Source organism: Odocoileus virginianus, chromosome 11 (genome assembly GCF_023699985.2).
Source record: "Odocoileus virginianus isolate 20LAN1187 ecotype Illinois chromosome 11, Ovbor_1.2, whole genome shotgun sequence".
In the NCBI taxonomy this organism is placed as follows: Eukaryota; Metazoa; Chordata; class Mammalia; order Artiodactyla; family Cervidae; genus Odocoileus; species Odocoileus virginianus.
Window position 1 is genome coordinate 703244 of NC_069684.1, and position 23088 is coordinate 726331.

The 23088-nt window shown below is 59.6% G+C and overlaps 1 protein-coding gene across 7 annotated transcripts in view; it reads left to right on the top strand.

The window, feature by feature from the left end:
* Positions 1–23088, top strand: part of PPP1R12B (protein phosphatase 1 regulatory subunit 12B) — a 171197-nt gene that overhangs the window by 55010 nt on the left and 93099 nt on the right. For all 7 annotated transcript variants that reach the window (XM_070473799.1, XM_070473800.1, XM_070473797.1 and 4 more), the window contains 9 exons: positions 5360–5478; positions 8015–8174; positions 10887–11031; positions 11966–12040; positions 13541–13620; positions 14219–14412; positions 19201–19316; positions 21762–21962; positions 22827–22909. In XM_070473799.1, coding sequence (XP_070329900.1) covers positions 5360–5478; positions 8015–8174; positions 10887–11031; positions 11966–12040; positions 13541–13620; positions 14219–14412; positions 19201–19316; positions 21762–21962; positions 22827–22909 — 1173 coding nt within the window. The remainder of the gene's footprint in view (positions 1–5359; positions 5479–8014; positions 8175–10886; positions 11032–11965; positions 12041–13540; positions 13621–14218; positions 14413–19200; positions 19317–21761; positions 21963–22826; positions 22910–23088) is intronic.

The following is a 23088-nucleotide window of genomic DNA, read 5'->3' on the forward strand; positions in this document are numbered from 1 at the left end:
TGAGTGTCACACACAGCCGAGGCCGCTCTTTACTGCAGTCGTGAAAGCGGGCCGTTGAGTTATTTTTAAGGAATACTTGATAACTGCTCTTTACATAGTTGCTAAATCTGTAGCGTTTTAGCTGAGCTTTTGTGGTTGCTTCTGTCTGTTGGTGATTCGTGTTTGTTGGGGTAGGCAAAGGTGGCCTCAGTTGGCTGCATTGTCTGGGCTCCATTTCTAGCGACTGTAGCTGGACACGCCTGGGGCAGACCTGGAGAGCTTCTCCACACCCTTTGTGTAGAAGAACCCCACCACACGGTGTCTGGGCTGGAAGGGGTGCGGAGTGAGTGTCTGCTTAGTGAACGGGTGGCCAGGGAGATAAGAGACTTTTAAAAACACCTTTAGAATAAGGCAGTCACATGTGTTCTAGATGAGAATAACCGTGGATTGCTAAGGTAAATTCTCAATAAAGCTGTGGTCTCCTGTGGTCCTTTGAAAGTCAGCTGAGTTGTTTTACGGCCCCTTTCTGCAGGCCTGGAGCCCATTATAGGCCTCCTGTTGGACAGCAGGGTGAGTTGTGTGGGCAGCTCTGCAGAGGCCTGGGAGCAGCCCCACGGAAGCCGCTTCGGCGGGTCCCACGGTGGGGGGCTGCTTGCAGGGAGTTAGAGAGTCCTGAGGAGTGGGCGCCCGCAGGAGAGCTCCCCTCCGGGGCGGCCCCTCAGCCCAAGCCACTCACCCTCAGGCAGCCTCTGCAGAGATGTCCATTTACCTGAGAACTGTGAACAGAGCGTGCTCGTCCCTCCTCACTAGTGTTTGACTGTCTGTTCGGGCGGCTTGTTTGTGATTCTGAGCTACCACATCTCACTCCATCAGGGTTCTGCTTTTCCCCGAGAAGGTGAGAGGCAGAGCTCGGCCTGGTGTCGGGGCGCCTCGTGCTGGCCTAACCCTGGGAATCTCTCTTCCTCCTTTTAAAGGGAAGCTGAGGACAGACAGTGACTGTCATCACTCTGTTGCTGTGGTTTCTTTACCCTGGTTTTATGGATGAACATAGTTCCTTTGGAAATAAGTTCAGCATTTAAGTGTGAACAAATGCTGCCTTGAATGAAGCGGATGGTGAGAGTCACCGTCTCCTCACGCACAGATAACCAGTCAGACATGTGCAGGCCTGCCCAGAGGCGCGAGCTAGACCAGGCCTCGCAGGCTGCTGCGGGCCGTCCTCGCCCTCCTGAGCGTCGCTGACCGCCCGTCTGTGCGGCCGCCTTCCCAGGCCCGCAGAGCCCCCTGCCGCTGCCCGCCTTTGAGGGCCTCGACCGTGGGGCCTGTGAGTGGTATTTCAGAGACGATTAGTGCAGTCATTCCCTTGTTTTGCTTTCTGTATCTTAGAAACCTTAAACTATACTCTCATTCCCAGAATCTTTAGAAACTCTAAAATTCAAGCAAGTGGAAATGAAGAATAGCCAGACTCGCTTTCTAGGGAAGAATCAGTGCCTTCTAGTGTGATGACCCTTTTTAGTCTCATATTTCAACCCTGTGTGATATATTTTTTAAAAGAGATTTAGGGGCTGTTTATTCCTCATTTGGAGTTCAGGCTTATTGCTAGTTAGCTGGGTATCTTACATTTCTGTTACCACTAAGTGTTTAACTTAGAAGCGGCAGATTGACCCAAATGACAGCATTTAGTTTGGTTTTATTGTTTATATTAGTGGTGCTAATTTCTTCTGAGTTTTTGAACACATCTCGTTTTCTTTGTTCACCCCTTACAATAGTAGCAAAAAGACCTTACGAAGGTGGTGAGTTAAGAGGAACACAGAGGCTTTATTTTCTTTCTTTCTTATTTTTCTTTTTTGGCCAAGTTGTGCATGGCTTGTGGAATCTGAGTTCCCCGACCAGGGATGGAACCTGGGCCGTGGCTGTGAAAGCACCGCGTCCTAATGTACGTCTAAGGAATCCCAAGAGAGGCTTTATTTTCTTAAGGACATGTTTATTGAGCTAACAGGTATTTCTGAGCCTCAGGGTAACTGTAAAGATCCTCAGGATTAAAATAAATATCACTTCATAGACATGTCCCTGGCAGTCCAGTGGTTAAGATTCTGTACTACCGCTGCAGAGGGCGTGGGTCCCATCGTACTGCACGGCGTGGTCAGAGCGGAAAGGAAACTTCATCGGTTGATACTTGTTGTTCAGGTAACAGTGTGAACCTGGACAGGTTCCGCCCTATTAGCCTGCCCCCAGAATGAGGATGGTCTGGGGGTGGTGTCTCACTTGGCACTCATCTCTCTGATTCAGCGAGACCCAGGTCATTTCTGGACAGGAGTCGTCTCCATCAGGGTCCAAGAACTTCTCAGGAAAGGGAGAAGCAGGGCCTTTGTGCCCGAGTGACCTTGCCTCTGACCCAGTAAAGAATGGGAAAGGTGTCAGAGCGGAGCAGTTCGACGTTGTGTTTATTTCATGCAATGTTTGTGGGTTGCTAAGAGAGAGCGCACGTCGAATGTCATGGCGGTGATGCCCGTGAGGAGGACACAGCTGTTGTCCTGGAGCCGCAGTCAGCTGGTGGGGGCGGCTTCGACATCTCCGTGTGTCACAACCGAGGCCCAGACTTAGTGCCGGAGGCGGAGTCCAAGGAAGAAGAGGGAAGGTTCGGTTGTCAGAACATGGAAAGGCCTCTGAAAGGGGCTTTGAAAGACTTGGAAACTTTTTAATAATAGCAGGAAAGAGGGGAGGGAAGGGTGTTTCATCAGTTGGAGGGAGTGTCAAACTGTGGGAGGCAAGTGAGCTGTTGTGTTTGGGAATAGTGCGGGGTTCAGGGTGAGCAGAGAGGGTGCAGATCAGTCCAGATGTGAGTGTGCAGTGCTGACTCTAGGAGAGTGCAGGGTTCAGGGTGAGCAGAGAGGGTGCAGATCAGTCCAGATGTGAGTGTGCAGTGCTGACTCTAGGGGAGCGCAGGGTTCGGGGTGAGCAGAGAGGGTGCAGATTAGTCCAGATGTGAGTGTGCAGTGCTGACTCTGGGGGAGCGCAGGGTTCGGGGTGAGCAGAGAGGGTGCAGTTCAGTCCAGATGTGAGTGTGCAGTGCTGACTCTGGGGGAGCGCAGGGTTCGGGGTGAGCAGAGAGGGTGCAGATCAGTCCAGATGTGAGTGTGCAGTGCTGACTCTGGGGGAGCGCAGGGTTCGGGGTGAGCAGAGAGGGTGCAGTTCAGTCCAGATGTGAGTGTGCAGTGCTGACTCTGGGGGAGCGCAGGGTTCGGGGTGAGCAGAGAGGGTGCAGATCAGTCCAGATGTGAGTGTGCAGTGCTGACTCTGGGGGAGCGCAGGGTTCGGGGTGAGCAGAGAGGGTGCAGATCAGTCCAGATGTGAGTGTGCAGTGCTGACTCTGGGGGAGCGCAGGGTTTGGGGTGAGCAGAGAGGGTGCAGATCAGTCCAGATGTGAGTGTGCAGTGCTGACTCTAGGAGAGTGCAGGGTTCAGGGTGAGCAGAGAGGGTGCAGTTCAGTCCAGATGTGAGTGTGCAGTGCTGACTCTGGGGGAGCGCAGGGTTCGGGGTGAGCAGAGAGGGTGCAGATCAGTCCAGATGTGAGTGTGCAGTGCTGACTCTAGGAGAGTGCAGGGTTCAGGGTGAGCAGAGAGGGTGCAGTTCAGTCCAGATGTGAGTGTGCAGTGCTGACTCTGGGGGAGCGCAGGGTTCGGGGTGAGCAGAGAGGGTGCAGATCAGTCCAGATGTGAGTGTGCAGTGCTGACTCTAGGAGAGTGCAGGGTTCAGGGTGAGCAGAGAGGGTGCAGTTCAGTCCAGGAGCATGTATCCTTGCTCACCCTATGTATTTTTTGCATTTTGATTTCTCAGGGTTGGGAGGTGAAGGAGCATGGACGTGAAGGGCAGCAGGTGGCCTTAGTGCAGTTAAGGAGAGCAGAGGGAGCGGCTAGCCTCAGCGGAGGGTCTGTCCTCCTGAGTCTGTGAAGGGAGAGTGGAGATGGCTGAAAGTCAGATGAGTTTATTTATGTGCAGTCCACCTGTAAGGTAGACACATTTATGGATGCTCTGTTTATACCAGGTACTAAGTAGTGAGAAAGCAGTACCCTCGAAAAATGTGCTCTAAGTCTAATAATAGCTGCAGATTCTCCTCTGCCAGCTCCTGAATGCAGTGGCCATGTAGTATTTTTTCTTAATCTTCTGCAGTGTCTTTAAAATGTTGTTGTTGTTTGGTCATTCAGTCGTGTCTAACTCTTCATGATCCCGTGGACTGTATCCCCCCAGGCTTCTCTGTCCCTGGGTTTTCCAGGCAAGAATAATGGAGTGGGTTGTCATTCTCTTGTCCTGGGGATCTTCCTGATCCAGGGATCGAACCTGTACCTCCTGCATTGGCAGGTGGGTTCTTTACCAGTGAGCCCCAAGGGGAGCCTCAGTGTGCCTAAAATGAGTGCCCTTTAAACGTAGAAGGGGACCTGCAAATGGTTACTGCATTGTTGATTAGTTGAAGTCTAAGTAGTTTTTCTTTCTCTTTTAAATACTTGTATTTGGGAGCACTCTGGCATTGTTGGGATTCTCACTGGCCCCAGAGTAACTTGATATAGTGCCATGCCAAGATGAACTAGATTTGAAGTCAGAAGACGGGGCCATAACCTCTGTCCTTTACCTCTAATAGTACCCAGGTAGCCTACTTCCTAAAGTTGTTTAAAACTCATTATATAATTGTACGTGAAAGTACTTTGACAATCAAAAAGTATCTGTGTAAGATATTAAAGTTATCAGGCCTTTCTTCTTTAGGATCCAACACTGTATTGGCTTTCAATATAGAATCTAATTATTTAGAATGTACTGATTTATTTCTTTAGTCATTTAATTTCTGCTTAGAGTGTAGATTTCACGGAGATGGCTGGTTGAAGGGAGAGTTCTGTGGACGTGTAACTTAGGCAGATCCAGGAACATTTTAATTTATCCTTTATTGTTCTGTTTTTGTGCCCTAGCACTGTTTAATGTGCTCTTGGTGGGAATGGGGAGCGTGTCTGTGAGGGTCACTCCTTTCTGTCTCTCTGGGGACTCCACTCAGATTTCTGGTGTTCTGAGTCCTCCTGGGAGCCTGGGTTGGACCTCAGCCTGGGGGCGAGCTTTAAGGTGGCTTGTTTCCCTTGTGTTTACAAAGTGCCTTGCTGCCCACTGGGAGTGAGAGAATGGGGTTCAGAAACATGAGTGTGAGAAACCCCACTTGTAGGCGTTGTTCTTACCAGGAAATAGAGACGCTTTGATCCTGATGGTTGAATGCTAGTGGAGTGCCCTTCCTGGGACCACAGTAAAACTCCAGACGGGGACCATGCTCTGCGCAGAGCCCAGGCACAGGAGTGCTGTTGGTCTCACACTGGAAAGGGTGCTGATTCTGATCTTGTCTGCATAGGTATTTCATTAACCACGGAGCCAGCGTGGGCATCGTCAACAGCGAAGGTGAAGTGCCCTCTGACCTTGCAGAAGAGCCTGCCATGAAGGACCTTCTTCTGGAACAGGTGAAGAAGCAAGGTGAGCTGAGGGGTCGGAGGGCAGGAGAGGGCCTATGCATCACCGTGTGACGCTCTGTCAGCTCACGTCAGCCGTCGCTGCCCACGGCACGTGCCCTGGTAGTCCTCGCGTGTGAATCGGCCAGGCCAGACTCCAGAGGCACGCGCAGCCAGCCCATCCCTGCAGCCCTGGGCCGCGCACCGTGTGTAGTCAGGCGGCCAGTGGGCTGTGACGCCGCAGGGCAGACTGAGGAGGGCGCGCCTGCTTCCTCGTGTGCACACAGTGCCGGCCCGGCGTCCACGGCGAGGTCTGTAGAGGAGCAGGCACGTGTCCCTCTGAGTGCTGGCCAGTCCTCTGACTTTGCACCTTTGTTCTTGAGGAGAGCTGAACGTGCTGCTGGTGGGACGTTTGTTGCAACCTCTGAAGTGATCTTTAACCATCCTGATTGTGAAAATTTCTGGTAGTTTGTTACGGTGAGGAAGCTATTAGAAGAAGAAACTGAAAATACTTACTTTATATTTTCAGAAGAATCCACTTCAGAGAACAGGTCAGGATTCTCCTACTGGAGGTCTTTGGGTTCTTTTATTTTTAAAGTTGCGAGTAACGCCAGGCCTACGGGCAGGGAGGACAGGCCTTGGGGCGTCTGCTGGAAGCGCCACAGGGCTGTGTGGGCCCGAGATGTGGGGACGTGCCGAGCTTCGGGGAGCCGGCGCACCCAGTCTGCAGTCCCCCGGCGGTCTCTCTCCTGTGCCCTTCCTGGCGCCATCCCTGCAGGCCAGGCAGGCTGCGTTCACACGCCAGCCGGGGCTGCCTTGCTCCAGCAGCGGAGCGGAGGTGCTGCGGCAGGCCGAGCGCCTGCCGAGCTGAAAACGGTCACGCTTAGTCACGTGTCCGCAACGTTCTGAAGGGAGACCGAGCGCCTGCCCAGCTGAAAACGGGCACACTTAGTCACTTGTCCGCAACGTTCTGAAGGGAGACCGAGCACCTGCCCAGCTGAAAACGGTCACGCTTAGTAACTCGTCCGCAACGTTCTGAAGGGAGACCGAGCGCCTGCCCAGCTGAAGACGGGCACGCTTAGTAACTCGTCCGCAATGTTCTGAAGGGAGACCGAGCGCCTACCCAGCTGAAAACAGGCACGCTTAGTAACTCGTCCGCAATGTTCTGAAGGGAGACCGAGCGCCTACCCAGCTGAAAACAGGCACGCTTAGTCACGTGTCCGCAACGTTCTGAAGGGAAACCGAGCGCCTGCCGAGCTGAAAACGGTCACGCTTAGCAACTTGTCCGCAACGTTCTGAAGGGAGACCGAGCGCCTGCCCAGCTGAAGACGGGCACGCTTAGTAACTCGTCCGCAATGTTCTGAAGGGAGACCGAGCGCCTACCCAGCTGAAAACAGGCACGCTTAGTCACTTGTCCGCAATGTTCTGAAGGGAAACCGAGCGCCTGCCGAGCTGAAGACGGGCACGCTTAGCAACTTGTCCGCAACGTTCTGAAGGGAAACCGAGCGCCTGCCGAGCTGAAAACGGTCACGCTTAGCAACTTGTCCGCAACGTTCTGAAGGGAGACCGAGCGCCTGCCCAGCTGAAGACGGGCACGCTTAGTAACTCGTCCGCAATGTTCTGAAGGGAGACCGAGCGCCTACCCAGCTGAAAACAGGCACGCTTAGCAACTTGTCCGCAACGTTCTGAAGGGAAACCGAGCGCCTGCCGAGCTGAAAACGGTCACGCTTAGCAACTTGTCCGCAACGTTCTGAAGGGAAACCGAGCGCCTGCCCAGCTGAAAACGGGCACGCTTAGCAACTTGTCCGCAACGTTCTGAAGGGAAACCGAGCGCCTGCCCAGCTGAAAACGGGCACGCTTAGCAACTTGTCCGCAACGTTCTGAAGGGAAACCGAGCGCCTGCCCAGCTGAAAACGGGCACGCTTAGCAACTTGTCCGCAACCTTCTGAAGGGAGACAGAATCCCTCACACGTGTCTCTGTGCTCACCTGCTCCTCAACTCTAGGCCACATCGCTTCGCTCAGCATATTTCTCTACTCAGGGAAATGAGATTTAGAGGGAGTTGATTTATAAAAGTGTATGATACCTGAAACTGAGATTCTTGACCCCAGTCTTGGGTGTAGCAAGGGGAGGAGGAGCAGACGGGGGCCTAGGAGGTGACGTTCTGTGGCCCTGATGAGCCACCTGACCTCCGCACATTTGTTCTCTCCTCTTGTTTGGCGGGGGTGGTGGCACCGTACACTCGCCTCAGAGGACTGTGGGGGGGCTCAGACGGCTTCACGTGTGAAAAGATTGACGTGTCCTTTTACAGGTGTTACACAGTAGCAGCCCTCCGGTCTTCACGTTCTTAATTAAGGCTGAGAGCACAGTGCTGGCCTTAGCGGGCCTGCGTCTGTGCTGTTTGTTTTAGCTGAGCGGCCTCTCCCTGGCGGGGTGGCTCTTCTGATGCAGACTAAGTTGGCTGAGCACCCAGGTCGGTGACAGAGCTGCTGCCAGCTGTCGGCCCTGAGGCAGGCCAGCCAGGTCGCGGCGGCTGAGCAGCTGTCCGGCGTGCCTCCGCAGGGCTGGATCTCGAGCAGGCGCGGAGGCAGGAGGAGCAGCAGATGCTGCAGGACGCCCGCCAGTGGCTGAACAGTGGCAGGATCGTGGACGTGAGGCAGGCGCGCTCGGGGGCCACTGCCTTGCATGTGGCTGCGGCCAAGGGCTACTCCGAGGTCCTCAGGTGGGTCCGCACGGTGGCCGGGATGCACAGCCAGGGGCAGACGCAGGGGTGAGGTTCCCAGTGGAGGCGCTGTCCTCCCCGCCCTCCTCCCCCACGCTGTCCCTCCTCCCCGCCCTCCTCCCCCACGCCGTCCCTCCTCCCCCACGCCGTCCCTCCTCCCCGCCCTCCTCCCTCCGTGGTGTCCCTCCTCCCCGCCCTCCTCCCTCCATGGTGTCCCTCCTCCCCGCCCTCCTCCCCCACGCCGTCCCTCCTCCCCGCCCTCCTCCCTCCTGGTGTCCCTCCTCCCCGCCCTCCTCCCCCACGGTGTCCCTCCTCCCCGCCCTCCTCCCTCCATGGTGTCCCTCCTCCCCGCCCTCCTCCCCCACGCCGTCCCTCCTCCCCCACGCCGTCCCTCCTCCCCGCCCTCCTCCCTCCGTGGTGTCCCTCCTCCCCGCCCTCCTCCCTCCATGGTGTCCCTCCTCCCCGCCCTCCTCCCCCACGCCGTCCCTCCTCCCCCCACGCCGTCCCTCCTCCCCGCCCTCCTCCCTCCGTGGTGTCCCTCCTCCCCGCCCTCCTCCCTCCATGGTGTCCCTCCTCCCCGCCCTCCTCCCCCACGCCGTCCCTCCTCCCCCACGCCGTCCCTCCTCCCCGCCCTCCTCCCTCCATGGTGTCCCTCCTCCCCGCCCTCCTCCCTCGTCCTCCCCGCCCTCCTCCCTCCACGCTGTCCCTCCTCCCCGCCCTCCTCCCTCCTGGTGTCCCTCCTCCCCGCCCTCCTCCCCCACGCCGTCCCTCCTCCCCGCCCTCCTCCCTCCTGGTGTCCCTCCTCCCCGCCCTCCTCCCCCACGCTGTCCCTCCTCCCCGCCCTCCTCCCTCCTGGTGTCCCTCCTCCCTGCCCTCCTCCCCCACGCCGTCCCTCCTCCCCGCCCTCCTCCCCCACGCTGTCCCTCCTCCCCGCCCTCCTCCCTCCATGGTGTCCCTCCTCCCCGCCCTCCTCCCACCTGGTGTCCCTCCTCCCCGCCCTACTCCCTCCGTGGTGTCCCTCCTCCCCGCCCTCCTCCCTCCATGGTGTCCCTCCTCCCCGCCCTCCTCCCCCACGCTGTCCCTCCTCCCCGCCCTCCTCCCTCCTGGTGTCCCTCCTCCCCGCCCTCCTCCCCCACACTGTCCCTCCTCCCCGCCCTCCTCCCTCCTGGTGTCCCTCCTCCCCGCCCTCCTCCCACACGCCGTCCCTCCTCCCCGCCCTCCTCCCCCACGCCGTCCCTCCTCCCCGCCCTCCTCCCTCCTGGTGTCCCTCCTCCCCGCCCTCCTCCCCCACGCTGTCCCTCCTCCCCGCCCTCCTCCCTCCTGGTGTCCCTCCTCCCCGCCCTCCTCCCCCACGCTGTCCCTCCTCCCCGCCCTCCTCCCTCCATGGTGTCCCTCCTCCCCGCCCTCCTCCCTCCATGGTGTCCCTCCTCCCCGCCCTCCTCCCTCCTGGTGTCCCTCCTCCCCGCCCTCCTCCCCCACGCCGTCCCTCCTCCCCGCCCTCCTCCCTCCTGGTGTCCCTCCTCCCCGCCCTCCTCCCTCCATGGTGTCCCTCCTCCCCGCCCTCCTCCCCCACGCCGTCCCTCCTCCCCGCCCTCCTCCCTCCTGGTGTCCCTCCTCCCCGCCCTCCTCCCTCCACGCTGTCCCTCCTCCCCGCCCTCCTCCCCCACGCTGTCCCTCCTCCCGCCCTCCTCCCTCCGTGGTGTCCCTCCTCCCCGCCCTCCTCCCCCACGCCGTCCCTCCTCCCCGCCCTCCTCCCTCCATGGTGTCCCTCCTCCCCGCCCTCCTCCCCTCCGTGGTGTCCCTCCTCCCCGCCCTCCTCCCTCCACGGTGTCCCTCCTCCCCGCCCTCCTCCCCCACGCCATCGCCTCCTGTACCTGCCGGGTAGTTCACCTCTCCTCCTGCCAGGCCGCCCTGGTTTCTCCCAGCGCTCTGACGGGAAGCAGAGTTGGGTGGCCGGCCTGGAGGGGCCTGCGGGTCTCCTGCTGCTCCGCGGTTCATCTCCGGCCTCCCTGCTCCCCCCGCCCCGCTGCAGTACGAGCAGACACGCGTCCCTGTGTCCTCGTTAGGCTGGGGCGTAGGTTTCAGGGGAGCTGTGCTCCCTGGAGTCGGGTGGTCGCCCACGCAGGAGGGGCCTGGCCTCCTGTCCGCCTCCCCGTCCCCGTGCGCCCCCCTGCTGTGTGGAGCCTCGGGGCCGCTGGGCTCGCGCAGCACGGGCTGCTGGCGGCTCCGCGTGTGTCCGTCAGCAGACGCTCTCACTGCTCGTGTCCCGGACGAGGCTCCTGCTCCGTGTGCTGGGTGTCACTGCGCCTGTCTCCAGGGCAGGGTTCCCTCACTTGCTTCCCTGGAGGCCCGCAGCGGCGCTGCCTCCGTCAGCCGGGGCTTCTGCTGGTCTCCACGTGCCCCGCAGCCTCAGTGGGAGCCCCTGCAGACACTCCTGTGGGGGGAGGTGGCAGACCACCCGGAGAGCGGGCGCGGGAGGAGGGGGGAGGATGAGGGGCGGGGCTCTGAGTGATCTCTGTGCTGGGGGGTGACGTGGCTGCAGCCTGATGTGGCCTCTGGGGGGTGGGGGGCTCACTTGTGACAGCCGCGCTGATGCTTGAGAGGCCAGACCTGGGGTTGGGGCCAGGGTCTGCAACATCAGACAGATGACTGTGCGTTGGGCAGAGAACCCTGATGCAGGGGATCTGAATGTCTTGTTTGGGTTCTCCTCAGGCTTTTGATTCAGGCTGGCTATGAGCTCAATGTCCAGGATCACGACGGCTGGACCCCGCTGCACGCGGCCGCGCACTGGGGCGTGAAGGAGGCCTGCTCCATCCTGGCGGAGGCCCTCTGCGACATGGACGTCAGGAACAAGCTGGTGAGTGGGCTGGCCCTGAGCGGCGCCCTGGAGCATGAGGCAGGAAGGCCCTGCTCAGTAGCAGGCATGCCACCGGCGGCTGAGCCCCACACCCGCCCCGTCTACCAGCCAGCGGCGCGGCTCACTCGCCTGGTGACGTGAAACCCGTCTGCTGCCCCTGTTTACGTCGAAGCCCCTGAAACAGAAAATGAAAAAAACGTTCTCACCTTGGCAGAGTGAGCAGTGGGGAAGCCTGACACCACTGTCTGGGGAGGTGCGTGAGGCGCTTCAGCTTTTCATTCAGAAACCTGATAGCTGAGCCCTGCTCACATCCACTTGTTAAAAAAACGGGATGATGACAGCATCCTCAAGTTTGGCTGAAAGTAGTGTTGTCTGGCCTCGCTTCAGGCAGGATAGAGGCCCTGCAGCTTCCTCCCTCACCTGCTGAGTCTGCGGCTCCGGAGACCTGGCTGTTTACTCAGGGGACACTCTGGTCTGCCCCGCCCCACCCTGCTCACCCTCGGTCTGCGGGCCAGGGCCCTTCGCTGAACTGTGGCCGGAGGGTCTCACTTAACGGGCTGCTTCCTGTGACTCAGTCCTGAGTGCACACACCTGGACCTCCTTCCGAGACCTCTGAGAGCCCCTTGTTAAATTTATCGTAGCAATTATGAGCATTTTGGAAGAGATAGAAGTAGAGATTTCAATTGATTATTTGCCAAGAGACAATAAACACTAGAAACGAGGTGATGATTTCCTGCTCACCGTTTTACAAAATACAAAGCCCTGTGTTTGCAGGGTTTTCTGTTTCTTACGTTTCCTCTCTGATGGAGGAGGGATCATCCTGGTGCTCATTTGGCTAGTTAGGGAGGCAGCTGTCAGAGGGTCAGAGCCTGAGGTGAGCACCAGCTTGTTCCCGGGTGGAGGCGCATGACTGCTGCGTCTGTTTGCTCGCCAGGGCCAGACGCCGTTCGATGTGGCCGACGAGGGCCTGGTGGAGCACCTGGAGACGCTGCAGAAGACGCAGAGCGTGGTGAGTCTGCGGGCAGGCCGCGGTCCACGCCGTGGCGGCCTGTGTCCGCATCCCCGCAGCGGCCGCCGTTTCTGCAGGAGCTGTCCACAGTCTGTTAGAGGGAATGTCTCAGAAATCATTGTTGCTCAAGTTAGCTCATTATCTCGTGTCACCTGAGAGCAGCTGGAAGGTAAACACCATGACGACTCTGGTTACCCTGGGGTTCTAGGAAGTGAGTGTGGCGTGTTGGAGTCAGTGTTTTCCAAATGGGGCGTACCAAGGTGAGGACGTCTCATGACTTCCTTATTGACTGAAGGGACTTCTTTATTTAAAGGAGGTTGACTACCGGGAGGAATGTGTTTCTTTCTTAAAAAGCAGGCAAACTCATGAAGCTCAGAGATTTGGCTTGGGCCGGTGCTTGGTCAGTGATTCATACCTAGCCCAGGTCCATCGGATATCCACAGTCCCTCCCTTCCTCTCCTAAGTGTGTGATGGTTTGCTCCTGGGCCCGTGGCGCAGTGCCTCTCAGGAGGACCATGGAGGCGTGTGCCCACGTCCAGGTGCCCTGTGGAAGCCCTCCCCAGCAGGGGCGAGCAGGGAGTGAGTCTCACTGCACTGGAGGAGGGATGTCGGGGTGGGGAGGATGGAGCCGGTCACTGCAGGGCTCGAGCAGCTCCCCTTGGGGCAGAAGAAGGTGACGCTCTTGCTTTGCTGGGTCCTCCTCTGCGGGGCTGTGGCTCGGGCTCAGAAGGGCATGCAGAGCCGCTCTGACGGGAGAGCAGGGGGCTCCCTGCCGGGGCTCCCGGCGCACAGCGCCGTCGGGCTGGGATGGGAGAGGCCTCACTGGGGAGCCCGGCCCCAGAGCGCAGACGCACCAGGTCAGTGGTCCCTGTCGATGAGCAGCGGCAGCCGCTTGAGATACAGTAGCCTTGCTAATTCCACAGTGTGGTTTTCACAGTTAGTTCGGTGTTCATTGTTTTACAGATACTTTAATCTGAAATAGTTTGGGGGCTCATGTAGGACTTGCAGAAATACAGTAGAGAGTTTCCATGTATGTTTTACCCAGTGCAGTTCGTCTCTGAACACGAATAGTATCTTCACTAAATAACATCTTCCCACTCCTAGGAGTGGTGCCTGCCTTTGCCCCTGTATAACTTTGGGGTCTGGGGATATAAATACGTGTTGTCTGGAGTGTGTCTCTAAGTGCTGGGCAGGTTCTCCTAAGGGCTCACTTCCCACTTGGCGCCTGTTTCTCTGTGGAAGCCTTGCCGCCCTAACTCAGCATCGGGATCACAGAGCGTTCTCTCCCAGGCGCTTCCTTCAGAGCGAGATTTGGATGCTTAGGCGGCTGTTGTCCCTGAAGCTCTGTTGCCAGGGTTTTCCTCCGTCCTCACCTTCCAGGCAGCCCTGCCGCTGCGCCCGCTGCCCCCGCGCTGCCTCCCCACTGGTGCGGTGTCCTCGTCACTGCTGATTCCTTCCCAGCAGTCAACGTCTTCCCTTTTCTGTTTTCTCGATTTCCAGCTTCGAAGTGAGAAAGAGACACGGAATAAGCTCATCGAATCAGACTTGAACAGCAAGCTGCACAGTAGACTCTTTAAGAAGTAAGATATTTGGGTTTGAGCCCTGCTGCGTGTAACATACTTGGCTTGAGAATTCATACAGTGAAGAGACTTGTGTCTGATTGTAGCCAGATGGTCTTTAAACATGGGTGGATGTTTGAGGGGTGAGGAGGTGGGTGGCATTGATATGGGGGAGACCTGTGAGTGGGTGAATGTGTGTTCACTTTGCGAAGTATTGGAGACCGTGTGTGATTCTTTTCTCCCAGCTACGGGCTGTTAGTCCCAACTGCTTCCCGAACTAGAAGCTCTGAGTCTGGGGCCCCATGCGTTCTGTTGCCCCTGTCCCGTTGTCTCGCGTGGTCCTGGCTTGCAGTGATCACCCAGTAAGCACCTGTTAAGTGACCGGTTAGAACCGGTCACCCCGTTCGCCACGAGGAGTCGCGGCCCTCTGTTCCCCTGTGTGCGGAACAGCCAGGCCCCATGTCGGACACCAGATGGATCTGAGGGAGGGTGTGTGCGCTGTCGTGTACTGCTTCTGCACAGAGGTTCCTCGCTTGTCCCCCTTCTGCCAGCTCCGCCATGAGCTTAGACAGTGGCCTCTCCTCTCTGAGTGATGCTCCGATTGTCGTCTCTACTTTAGCAAAGAGAAGATGCTCTGTGAGGAGGAGACGCCCAAGTCCCACCGGATGGAGGAGGAGAGCAAAGAGTCCAGCAGCTCCAGCTCCGAGGAGGACGAGGGGGAAGACGAGGCCTCGGAGTCAGAGGCCGAGAAGGAGGCGGGGGACCCTGAGGCCGTCAGTCCGCAGAGCGCTGGGGGCCGCCGCGTGTCAGAAGGCAGGTGGCGGCGGCCCTTGGGGGCCCGATTCCCAAACAGCGGCCTGAAATCGTTTTCTTCTCCCTTCTCATCACGTGAAGCCCCTGTAGTTGCCGGTTGGGGACTGAAGAAGGAATAGAATCCTGGTTACCTTTCTAACTCTTGATGATACACATCGTGTTGAGAGCCTTAAGTTTGCTATGCGGTGAGAGTAGGGTACTGAGCACGGTCGGACCACCAGGCTCCGGGTTAGCCCGGGGTCTCCACTTGCGGGCAGGTGGACGCCGGGCTCCAGGTTAGCCTGGGGTCTCCACTAGCGGGTGGGCGGATGCCAAGCTCTGGGTTAGCCTGGGGTCTCCACTTGCGGGCAGGTGGAAACCGGGCTCCAGGTTAGCCTGGGGTCTCCACTTGCAGGCGGGCGGATGCCAGGCTCTGGGTTAGCCCGGGGTCTCCACTTGAAGCGGGCAGGTGGACGCCAGGCTCCAGGTTAGCCTGGGGTCTCCACTTGCGGGCAGGTGGACGCTGGGCTCCAGGTTAGTCTGCAGTCTCCACTGTGGGCAGGTGGATGCCAGGCTCCGGGTTAGTCCGGGGTCTCCACTTGGCGGGTGGGTGGATGCTGGGCTCCGGGTTAGCCTGGGGTCTCTACTCACGGGGACGCCTGGAAGGGGACACCGGGCTCCAGGTTAGCCCGGGGTCTCCACTTGTGGGCGGGCAGATGCCAGGCTCCAGGTTAGCCCGGGGTCTCCACTTGCGGGCGGGCAGGCGGACGCCAGGCTCCGGGTTACCCCGGGGTCTCTGCTTGTGGGTGGGCGGACGCCAGGCTCCGGGTTACCCCGGGGTCTCCGCTTGCGGGTGGGCGGATGCCAGGCTCCAGGTTAGCCTGGGGTCTCCACTTGTGAGCGGGCGGATGCCAGGCTCTGGGTTAGCCCGGGGTCTCCACTTGTGGGCAGGCAGACGCCTAGAACGGGACACCGGGCTCCAGGTTAGCCCGGGGTCTCCACTTGCAGGGGTGGGTGGCCTCCAGGCTCCGGGTTAGCCCGGGGTCTCCACTTGTGGGCGGGCGGATGCCGGGCTCTGGGTTAGCCCGGGGTCTCCACTTGTGGGCAGGCAGATGCCTGGAACGGGACACCGGGCTACAGGTTAGCCTGGGGTCTACTCGCAGGCAGGGGGATGCCTGGCAGAGCCGGATTTTGCTGAGTGGGTCTGCCTGTGGCAGTGGCTCTCCTGGATAACTGGGGGCTCGTGGTGAGCTGAGACTCCACAGGCCAGGGCCTGTGGTCACCATGTGTTCCCCTCCAGAGGTGTTCTGAGAAGACGCAGGGTTTTCGGTGAGGGGGAAGGCCCGCCTTGGCTGAGAGTCAAGTCTGCGTCCCCCCCCCAGAGCCTGCCCATCCCTGGCACCTGCTCTGTGAGGGAGTCTCCTTTACTGATGTGATTTCACAGTTCCAGGGGAGCGCTGCCCTTGTCCGCGTCTGGCCTCTCAGAGGACGTTCAGGACTCTCACTTCTGTAGAGCAGATGGGCAGCGGCTTGGCCTGTAGGGCAGAAGAAGGCCGTTCAGCCCCTGAGACGCAAGTTGCAGGCACAGCCTGCTTCCAGGCGCGCCCGTGTTGAGCCTGTCAGCCGTATGTGCATTTCTCTTCCCAGAGTTTGGTTTTTTCCTGGGGCTTCCAGTGTTGCCTGGAGCAAGCGCCCAGGCTTCTCTGTGCCCGGTCCCCACCTCCGCTGCCTGGGCTGCCGATGGCCCCAGCTGCCCAGGCCTCAGGCCTCTTGTTCCTGCAGCCTGGCTCCACGCCGCTCACGCTGCTGCCCCCCCAGAGCCTCCCGCGCCTCCTTCCCAGCTCTGCCTGCAGCGGGCCCGAAGCCCCATGGCCCGGCCGCCAGGACCTCTCCTGCCAGGCTGCAGCTGGCCTTTGCTGCACTGCCCCAAGGCCGACGTGTGCCAGCTGCCCTGGGCTGCTGGAGCTCCCACACGGGCCCCGGGGTCCTCCCCATAGGTGCTTGTGCCGTGGGCTTCAGCTCTGCCACCGGGAGTGGACCCTGTGACTTCTCAGAGGCTGTGGGGCCTGCCAGGCTGAGCAAGTCTTTCTTCGGGCTTTCCGAAGAAAAGCTGTGGGGAAGCTGCAGACAGGCCCCTGCCCAGCGCTCTCACCGTCTGCCCTCCGGCAGCGCCCCCCACCCCCCTAGGCTGTGGCCAGGACCCGGGGCTGGGGTCTCTGGGGGTGTTGCTCCCGGGTCCCGGCCTGTACTTGGCCTGGGTTGGGCAGGCACAGTCATGGGTGCTTTGCTGAGTGTGTCCTGGGCACGCAGAGAGTAGGAGGGCGTGTGCGTGAGTGAGCGGCAAACGCAGCCGGCCGTGCCCCCTCGTGAGGGGACCATGAGGTTGGGGTTTATCCCGACACTTTCGGACCGAGGTCAAGGAGCTTACCTCCTCCTGTGAGCGCATCCGCGTACGTCTATACAGGCACAGCGCTTCACATTTACGTGGTGCTTTTAATCGCAACACCCTAAGTGTGCTCACTTACTCCTTACACTGCGCTGTGTGTAAGCAGGAAGGTGACCCCACAGGTGAGCTGAGAGGTCTCAGAGCGGGGGGCGGTGTGCCGAGACCCTGACTCGGGCTCAGAGCAGCGGGGTGGATGACGCGCAGAAAGAACCCAGGGAGGGCCTGGCCCCCAGGGTGGGGCTGAGGAGAGCTGCGCCGTGGGGGAGGCAGGAGTGGGAAGGAGGCCGGGGCTCTCGCGGGCCATTCCCGGGAGCCAATGTGTCCCAGGCTCCCCGTGTCCCCTGTCGGCCGAGACGCTCTCCTAACTCGGGGCCCCCTCGCCAGTCGCGGGAGCCAGTGTGTCCCGGTCTCCCTATGTCCCCCATCGGCCGAGACGCTCTCCTAACTTGGGGCCACCTTGCCAGTCGCGGGAGCCAGTGTGTCCCGGGCTCCCTGTGTCCCCTGTCGGCCGAGACGCTCTCCTAACTTGGGGCCGCCTTGCCAGTCGCGGGAGCCAGTGTGTCCCGGGCTCCCTGTGTCCCCTGTCGGCCTAGACACTTTCCTAACTCGGGGCCCGCTCGCCAGTCGCGGGAGCCAGTGCGTCCCGGTCTCCCTATGTCCCCCATCGGCCGAGACGCTCTCCTAACTTGGGGCGCCCTTGCTAGTCCCGGGAGCCATTGTCTCCCGGGCTCCCCGTGTCCCCTGTTGGCCGAGACGCTCCCTGACTCGGGCCCCCTCGCAGCCCTGCTATCCTGCCGTCCTGTCATCTCTGCACAGGGTTTCTCCTCTGACTCGGGTTCCCGCGGGTGGAGCCGCTGTTACTTGGATGGCTTAGCCTCCATGTGAGTTTGCTCTCCCCCAGCAGTGGGTTACGGGCGCTTGGGGACGCGCCGTGGCCTGCTGACCTTCCTGGCGCTGGGTCCTGGGCAGGACAGGTGCTCAGCACTCACTTGGTGGGGCTGTGGGGGCGGCTTCTGCCCGAACCTTCCAGGTGCTGCCTGGACCCACGCAGGCCGAGCAGGCCCTGACCACAGGTAGAGCCTCGTGAAATGATGGTTTCCGTGTGTGTTATACACGCATGTGGTTATGAGGAGTGTCAATGATGTTCTGAGGTAGGTGTGAGCAGTTTGGCTTGGAGTTCTGTTTTTCCTTTTCTCGTTCTGATTTGCCGTGAGCCTCTGCTGTGTTAGTGACCCGCTGCTGCGTAACAAGCCAGCCCGGATCCTGGGGGCAGTAGGAGAGCTGTGTGCGTGCACCAGTGCTCCGGCTGGGTGACTTGGGGGGCGTCTGTCGGGCGGCTTCCCTGTCATCCGTGTAGGCGCACTCAAGCCTGCGGTGAGCTGGCCCGCGGCCGGGGGGCCTTCTTCCTGAGGGGCCATCAGGCCCGCAGCCCTGCTCTCCCCGTGGCAGCTGGATTCCAGCCGTGATCAGAGGGCAAGCTCCTCACACGTCTGCTCGTGTCCCATTTGCTTCTGTGCCAGGGGCCACAGACGGTCGGGGGTCAGGCTTGGAGTCAGTGTGGGGGCGGGGGGCACACGCAGGATATAGGCTCACTGGGCTGGCCCTGGGACAGCTTTTGTGGTTATTGTGAATATTCAGGGCAGTCTGAACATCTCTGCCAGGAAGACTGCCTCGCTGCCAGGCCTGACACTGTGACGCTTTATGAACGGGGGATCTGGGGGCTGGGCCTTTGGAGTCCCGGGACCGGAGGCGCAGCAGCCCCTGGGTACACACAGACAGGGCTTCTGTCAACACCCCAGGAGGGGGCCCTCCTGTTTATGTCTCCCAGCGCCCTCCGAGAGAGCCCCTGAGAGCGCTCTCCACCCGGGGGCTGCCGCCTGCCTGTCCCCCTGCCACAGCCCCCCACGCCGCCTGCCCCGCCTTCCTGCCCTCGGAGGGGCAGCTCCTCTCTGAACCCACTCTGCACCGGATGTGTTTGACCTTGTGTCGTCACCATGATTGTTTTGCATCTTATCTCTTCTTTTTCTAATTGCCTAGGAAGCAATGTCTGTCTTGTACTTTCTCTGGCTTTTTCTGCCCAACCCCTCAGTGGATTCTGCTTGTACTTCCTGATGAATTGTATATATGATGTATAGTGAGAAGGTTGTCCGTTGTTCATGTGGGAATTGGCGTCAAGACAGAATTTCACTTGAGCCTGCTCTCTTGTAAGAGGCAGGGACTGCGGAGGTCTCGTCGTGGTTGGAATCTAAGCCTTCGTGGCCCTGGCGACCTGTCTGGTAGTGGGCACCTCCTGTGTTAGAGCGGCACAGGCATGCGTAAGGGTCTCCTAACGCACTTGTTGCTTCTCCTGTCTTTCACACCAGATGACGGGCCAGGCGCCACCACCCCCAGCCGTCCCAGCCCTGACGGCAGGAGCAGCGTCACGGAGCAGACCCCCGCACCCCCGCAGAACGCCGTCCCCGCCTCTTCAGCCAGGAGAGTGAGTGTGCGCTTGATCCGGATGTTGCGCCCGTCACGGTGACAGACAGTTGTAAAGCCCCTAAAGACACATTCGCGCCGTTTTCCTCTCGTGAGCGTGGTTGGTTACAGTGTGCGGCGCAGTGATTGTCACACATGCGCATATGTATCTCTTTTCCAGATTTTTTCCCTTATAGATTATTACATCATACTGAGTAGAGGGCGCCAGTGCCACACAGGAGGTCCTGGTCTGTCTTGTATGTTTCTGCTGGTTAGTTGCTAAGTTGAGTCTGACTCTTTGCGACCCGCATGGACTGTAGCCCGCCAGGCTCCTCTGTCCGTGGGATTTCCCAGGCAGCGATACTGGAGTGGGTTGCCGTTTCCTCCTCTGGTTTTACAGATAGTGGTGTATACATGTTAGCGCCAAATTCTCTACTCACCCCTCGCCCCCTCCTCCTTCGGTGACCACGAGTTCATTTCTGTCTGTGAGTCTGTCTGTTTTGTAAACAGATGCATGTGTATCTTTTTTTTTTCGATTCCACATACCAGTGGTATCGTGATACTTGTCTTTCTCTGACTGACTTCACCTAGATCATCTCTAGGTCCGTCAGTGTTGCCACACATGGCCTTAGTTCATCCCTTTTTGTGGCGCTGTCATGGCCGAGTGTTCCATTGCACTCGTGTACTGCCTCTCCGCATGCCTCCCATCGCGGTGTAACACCGGGGCCCAGACAGGGCGCTTTACATGTCGAGGTCTGTGTCCCACCGTCTGGAGGCTGGAAGTCCGCGATCGCGTGGCTGGCAGCTTCGGTCCGTGGTGAGGGCTCTTTCTGGCACTCAGACGACCCCCTGGTCTCCAGATGCAGCTGCCCTGGGTGTCAGGGCGTCAAGATGTGGGTCTGGGGGTGGACAACAGCACTGCATTCATGACTTGCCCACAATGTGTGTAAAAAACTTAAAAGCCGTCACCAGGCCATTTGGCCACAGTGTGTTGAGGTGACCAGGGGTCTGGTGGCCTGGGGCCAGGAAAACGCTGCCCGTGGCCTGTTGTCTCCGAGTCTGAGGTTGGGGTGCGTGGGTCAAGGCCGGGCTGGGCGGAAGCCGGCCAGGGCGCACCCTGGGCACTGCGACGCCCACTCGTGTCTTCACTCTTCCTCCGTGAGTGAGGTCTGTGCAGCTGCTGGCGGGAGAGCGGAGGTCGGAGAGGCTCAAGGCCGGCGGCCTCCCTGGCCTCATCAGCCTGAGGCTCGCCGTGGGGGAGCTGGCGTGTGCTTTGACTGAGGTGCTGGGAAGCGCCACACTTCTGCAGACACTCCCTCACTCGCTGGCCCCCTCGGTGTCTCGTGGGTGGGGCTCCGGTGTCCTCGTGGGGACCAGAAGGCAGAGGCTCAGCCTCTCCACGTTCCTGGGCGCTGCCGTGAGCCGTCGGGCGGCACCGGCAGGACGTGGTCCTCCATGGTGAGGAGTGTGACTGGATCACCCGCTCTTTAGGAGGAAAAGGACTGGATTAGGAACGCCACCGACACACACCCGTGCCGCTTGGCTCGGAAGGTGCCGGGGGGGTCCAGACGGCTGTTACAGAGCCCACAGGGCGCCTCTGCCCGCCCCTCGGGTGCCGGAGCAGCAGATCCGAGCCGGCGCAGGCTTCTGCTGCGTTCCGCTGCGTGCCCGCTGTGCCAGCAGCAGAGCTGGCCCGGTCCTGGGGCGAGAGCAGCGCTCCAGCAGGCCCCCGCGGCCAGGGGCGTCGGGCGCTGGTGGTCCCGGCGAGGCCGAGCCTCAGCCTGCCTTCGGGCTGACCCCGGCCTCTGATTCGCTCTGTGGTTTGTGGAGATGAGATGCTTAAGGACAGTGTAAGCTTTCCGTGAACCTTTCTTTTCCAACGTTAACTTTACTTTTTAATGAAATGATGGTAATGAAAATGGTGATTCATTTTTGAAAGCTGTTCTCTTGGCAGAATTTAAAACCTGGCAACCCTGTAACTTCTACCATTTTTTTCTTTTTGATTTTGCTGTTCCTTGAAATCTGAAATGCTTAGAACTGCTACCTGTATCAGATAAGCTGTTTCCTTGACGTAAGCAGTTAGAATTTGGGTGGAGAGGCCTGCAGCATCTGTGTCAGTGTTGCCTTAAGTCAGCTCATAGTCCCATCACAGGGCTGGGGCCACCACCCGTGTCTCCCAGGGTCCACGTGTTGTAGGAGGGTCAGCGCTCAGCCAGGTTCACAGGTGGGAGGGTGGAGGTGTGCAGAGGGGCGGGCTGCTGTCCCTGGGCCCCGTGTCAGCACTCGCCCTGCTGGTGGGTCCTCTGTTGGGTGGGCGCCCTGGGAGGGGCTGGGGGCTGCCGAGGGGAGGGTGGCCGTGGCACCTGGCCTGCTGTGGGCCCCCTGCCCTCCTCACGTTGCCCTCGCCGCTCAGCCGAGGGTGGGAGGAGCCATCGGGACCTGACCTCTGGTGCCCCTTCCCTCGTAGCCCTCCAGTCTCTTCAGCAAGCCGGAAGAGACCAGGGACGAGTCTCCGTGTTCATGGAGGCTGGGCCTCAGGAAGACTGGCAGCCAGAACGTGCTGAGCGAGGCTGCCGGAGCCAGGGAGGCCCTTCGGGACCGGGGCGCGTCCGTCCACCGCTCGGCCTCCAGTCCCCGCATCTCTGCCCTGATGGACAGCAGAGAAAAGGTGTGGTGGTGTTCCATGGCTGTTCAACCTCGGGGACATATAGAAATAGTTTCTAGTCCCTAGTTTGGTTCTGGAAGTACGGAGCCTTTAGAAGGAGACAGGCGGGTGGATCACCACGTGGCTGTTTGCTTGTGATGATTTTCAGCCTGGCTGGCCTTCTGTTCGTTCTTTGCGTCCCTCCTCCCCGGGGCAGAAATGCAAGTGAGAACGTGAGGGCTGGGAGGTGGCCTGAGACGTTCTCTGAACCAGCACCAGTGGTTTATTCTCTTGGTGTTCAGAAGCAGAGTGCCTTAGTTGGGCTTTCAATCCTGATGAAGCTCGGGCAACTGAGCACTTAGAAAACAAACTTCCGTGTCCACGTCCCTGACTGACGGGTGTATGCGGCTGAGCCCTCAGCTGCTGTCACCGGGAGCCGTGTGTTCCTGGTCTGGGGTGGTCCAAGTGTCACGGGTCATGCTGCCGGCTTATCTGATTGGCCGGGTCTCCTCTGAACGCAGCCTCCACACTCAGCCCTGTGTTTCTGGAGATACTCGGGCCAAGGTATCAGCCCTTGTGTTGTACCTGTGGCTGCCTTTCAAGGCAAAGAATGTCAGAACGCAGCTTGTCTGTGGCTTTTCAGAAGTCCCTTTTTGGTGGGACTGCTGCTGTTCCCTTATTTGATCACCCCGGCTTTTTCTGAGAGAACTCTCTCCCTACATGTTGGTGTCTAATGGAGGAGAGCTGGGAATAAGCCCTTGTTAATACTTCTCAAGCCGGAGATGGTGTTGAGTCTGGAAGTAAATCACGCAGGTGTGTAAGTCCTGCTTCGCTGCCCCGCGGTGTCAGGGTGGCCTTCTCTGTGCCTCACTTGTTTTGACTTTGCAGGAGAGAGAACCCAGAAGCTCCTTGAGTTCACTGGGGCCGCGGAGGCCGGGCAGCACTAGCGACCTCGAGGAGAAGGAGAACAGGTACTGTCGTGCCCCGTGCCCCCGTCCGGGACCCCCAGCCCCACCCCCGCAGGCCCTCAGCGCAGCACGGGGTCCCCGACCCGCCAGGGGGCTCGTGTTTGTGCACAGGGGCTCTGTGTCCACACGGGTCTCAGCACACGGCCCGTCTGTGGGCAGCACTGAAAACCGTGTTACGGAAT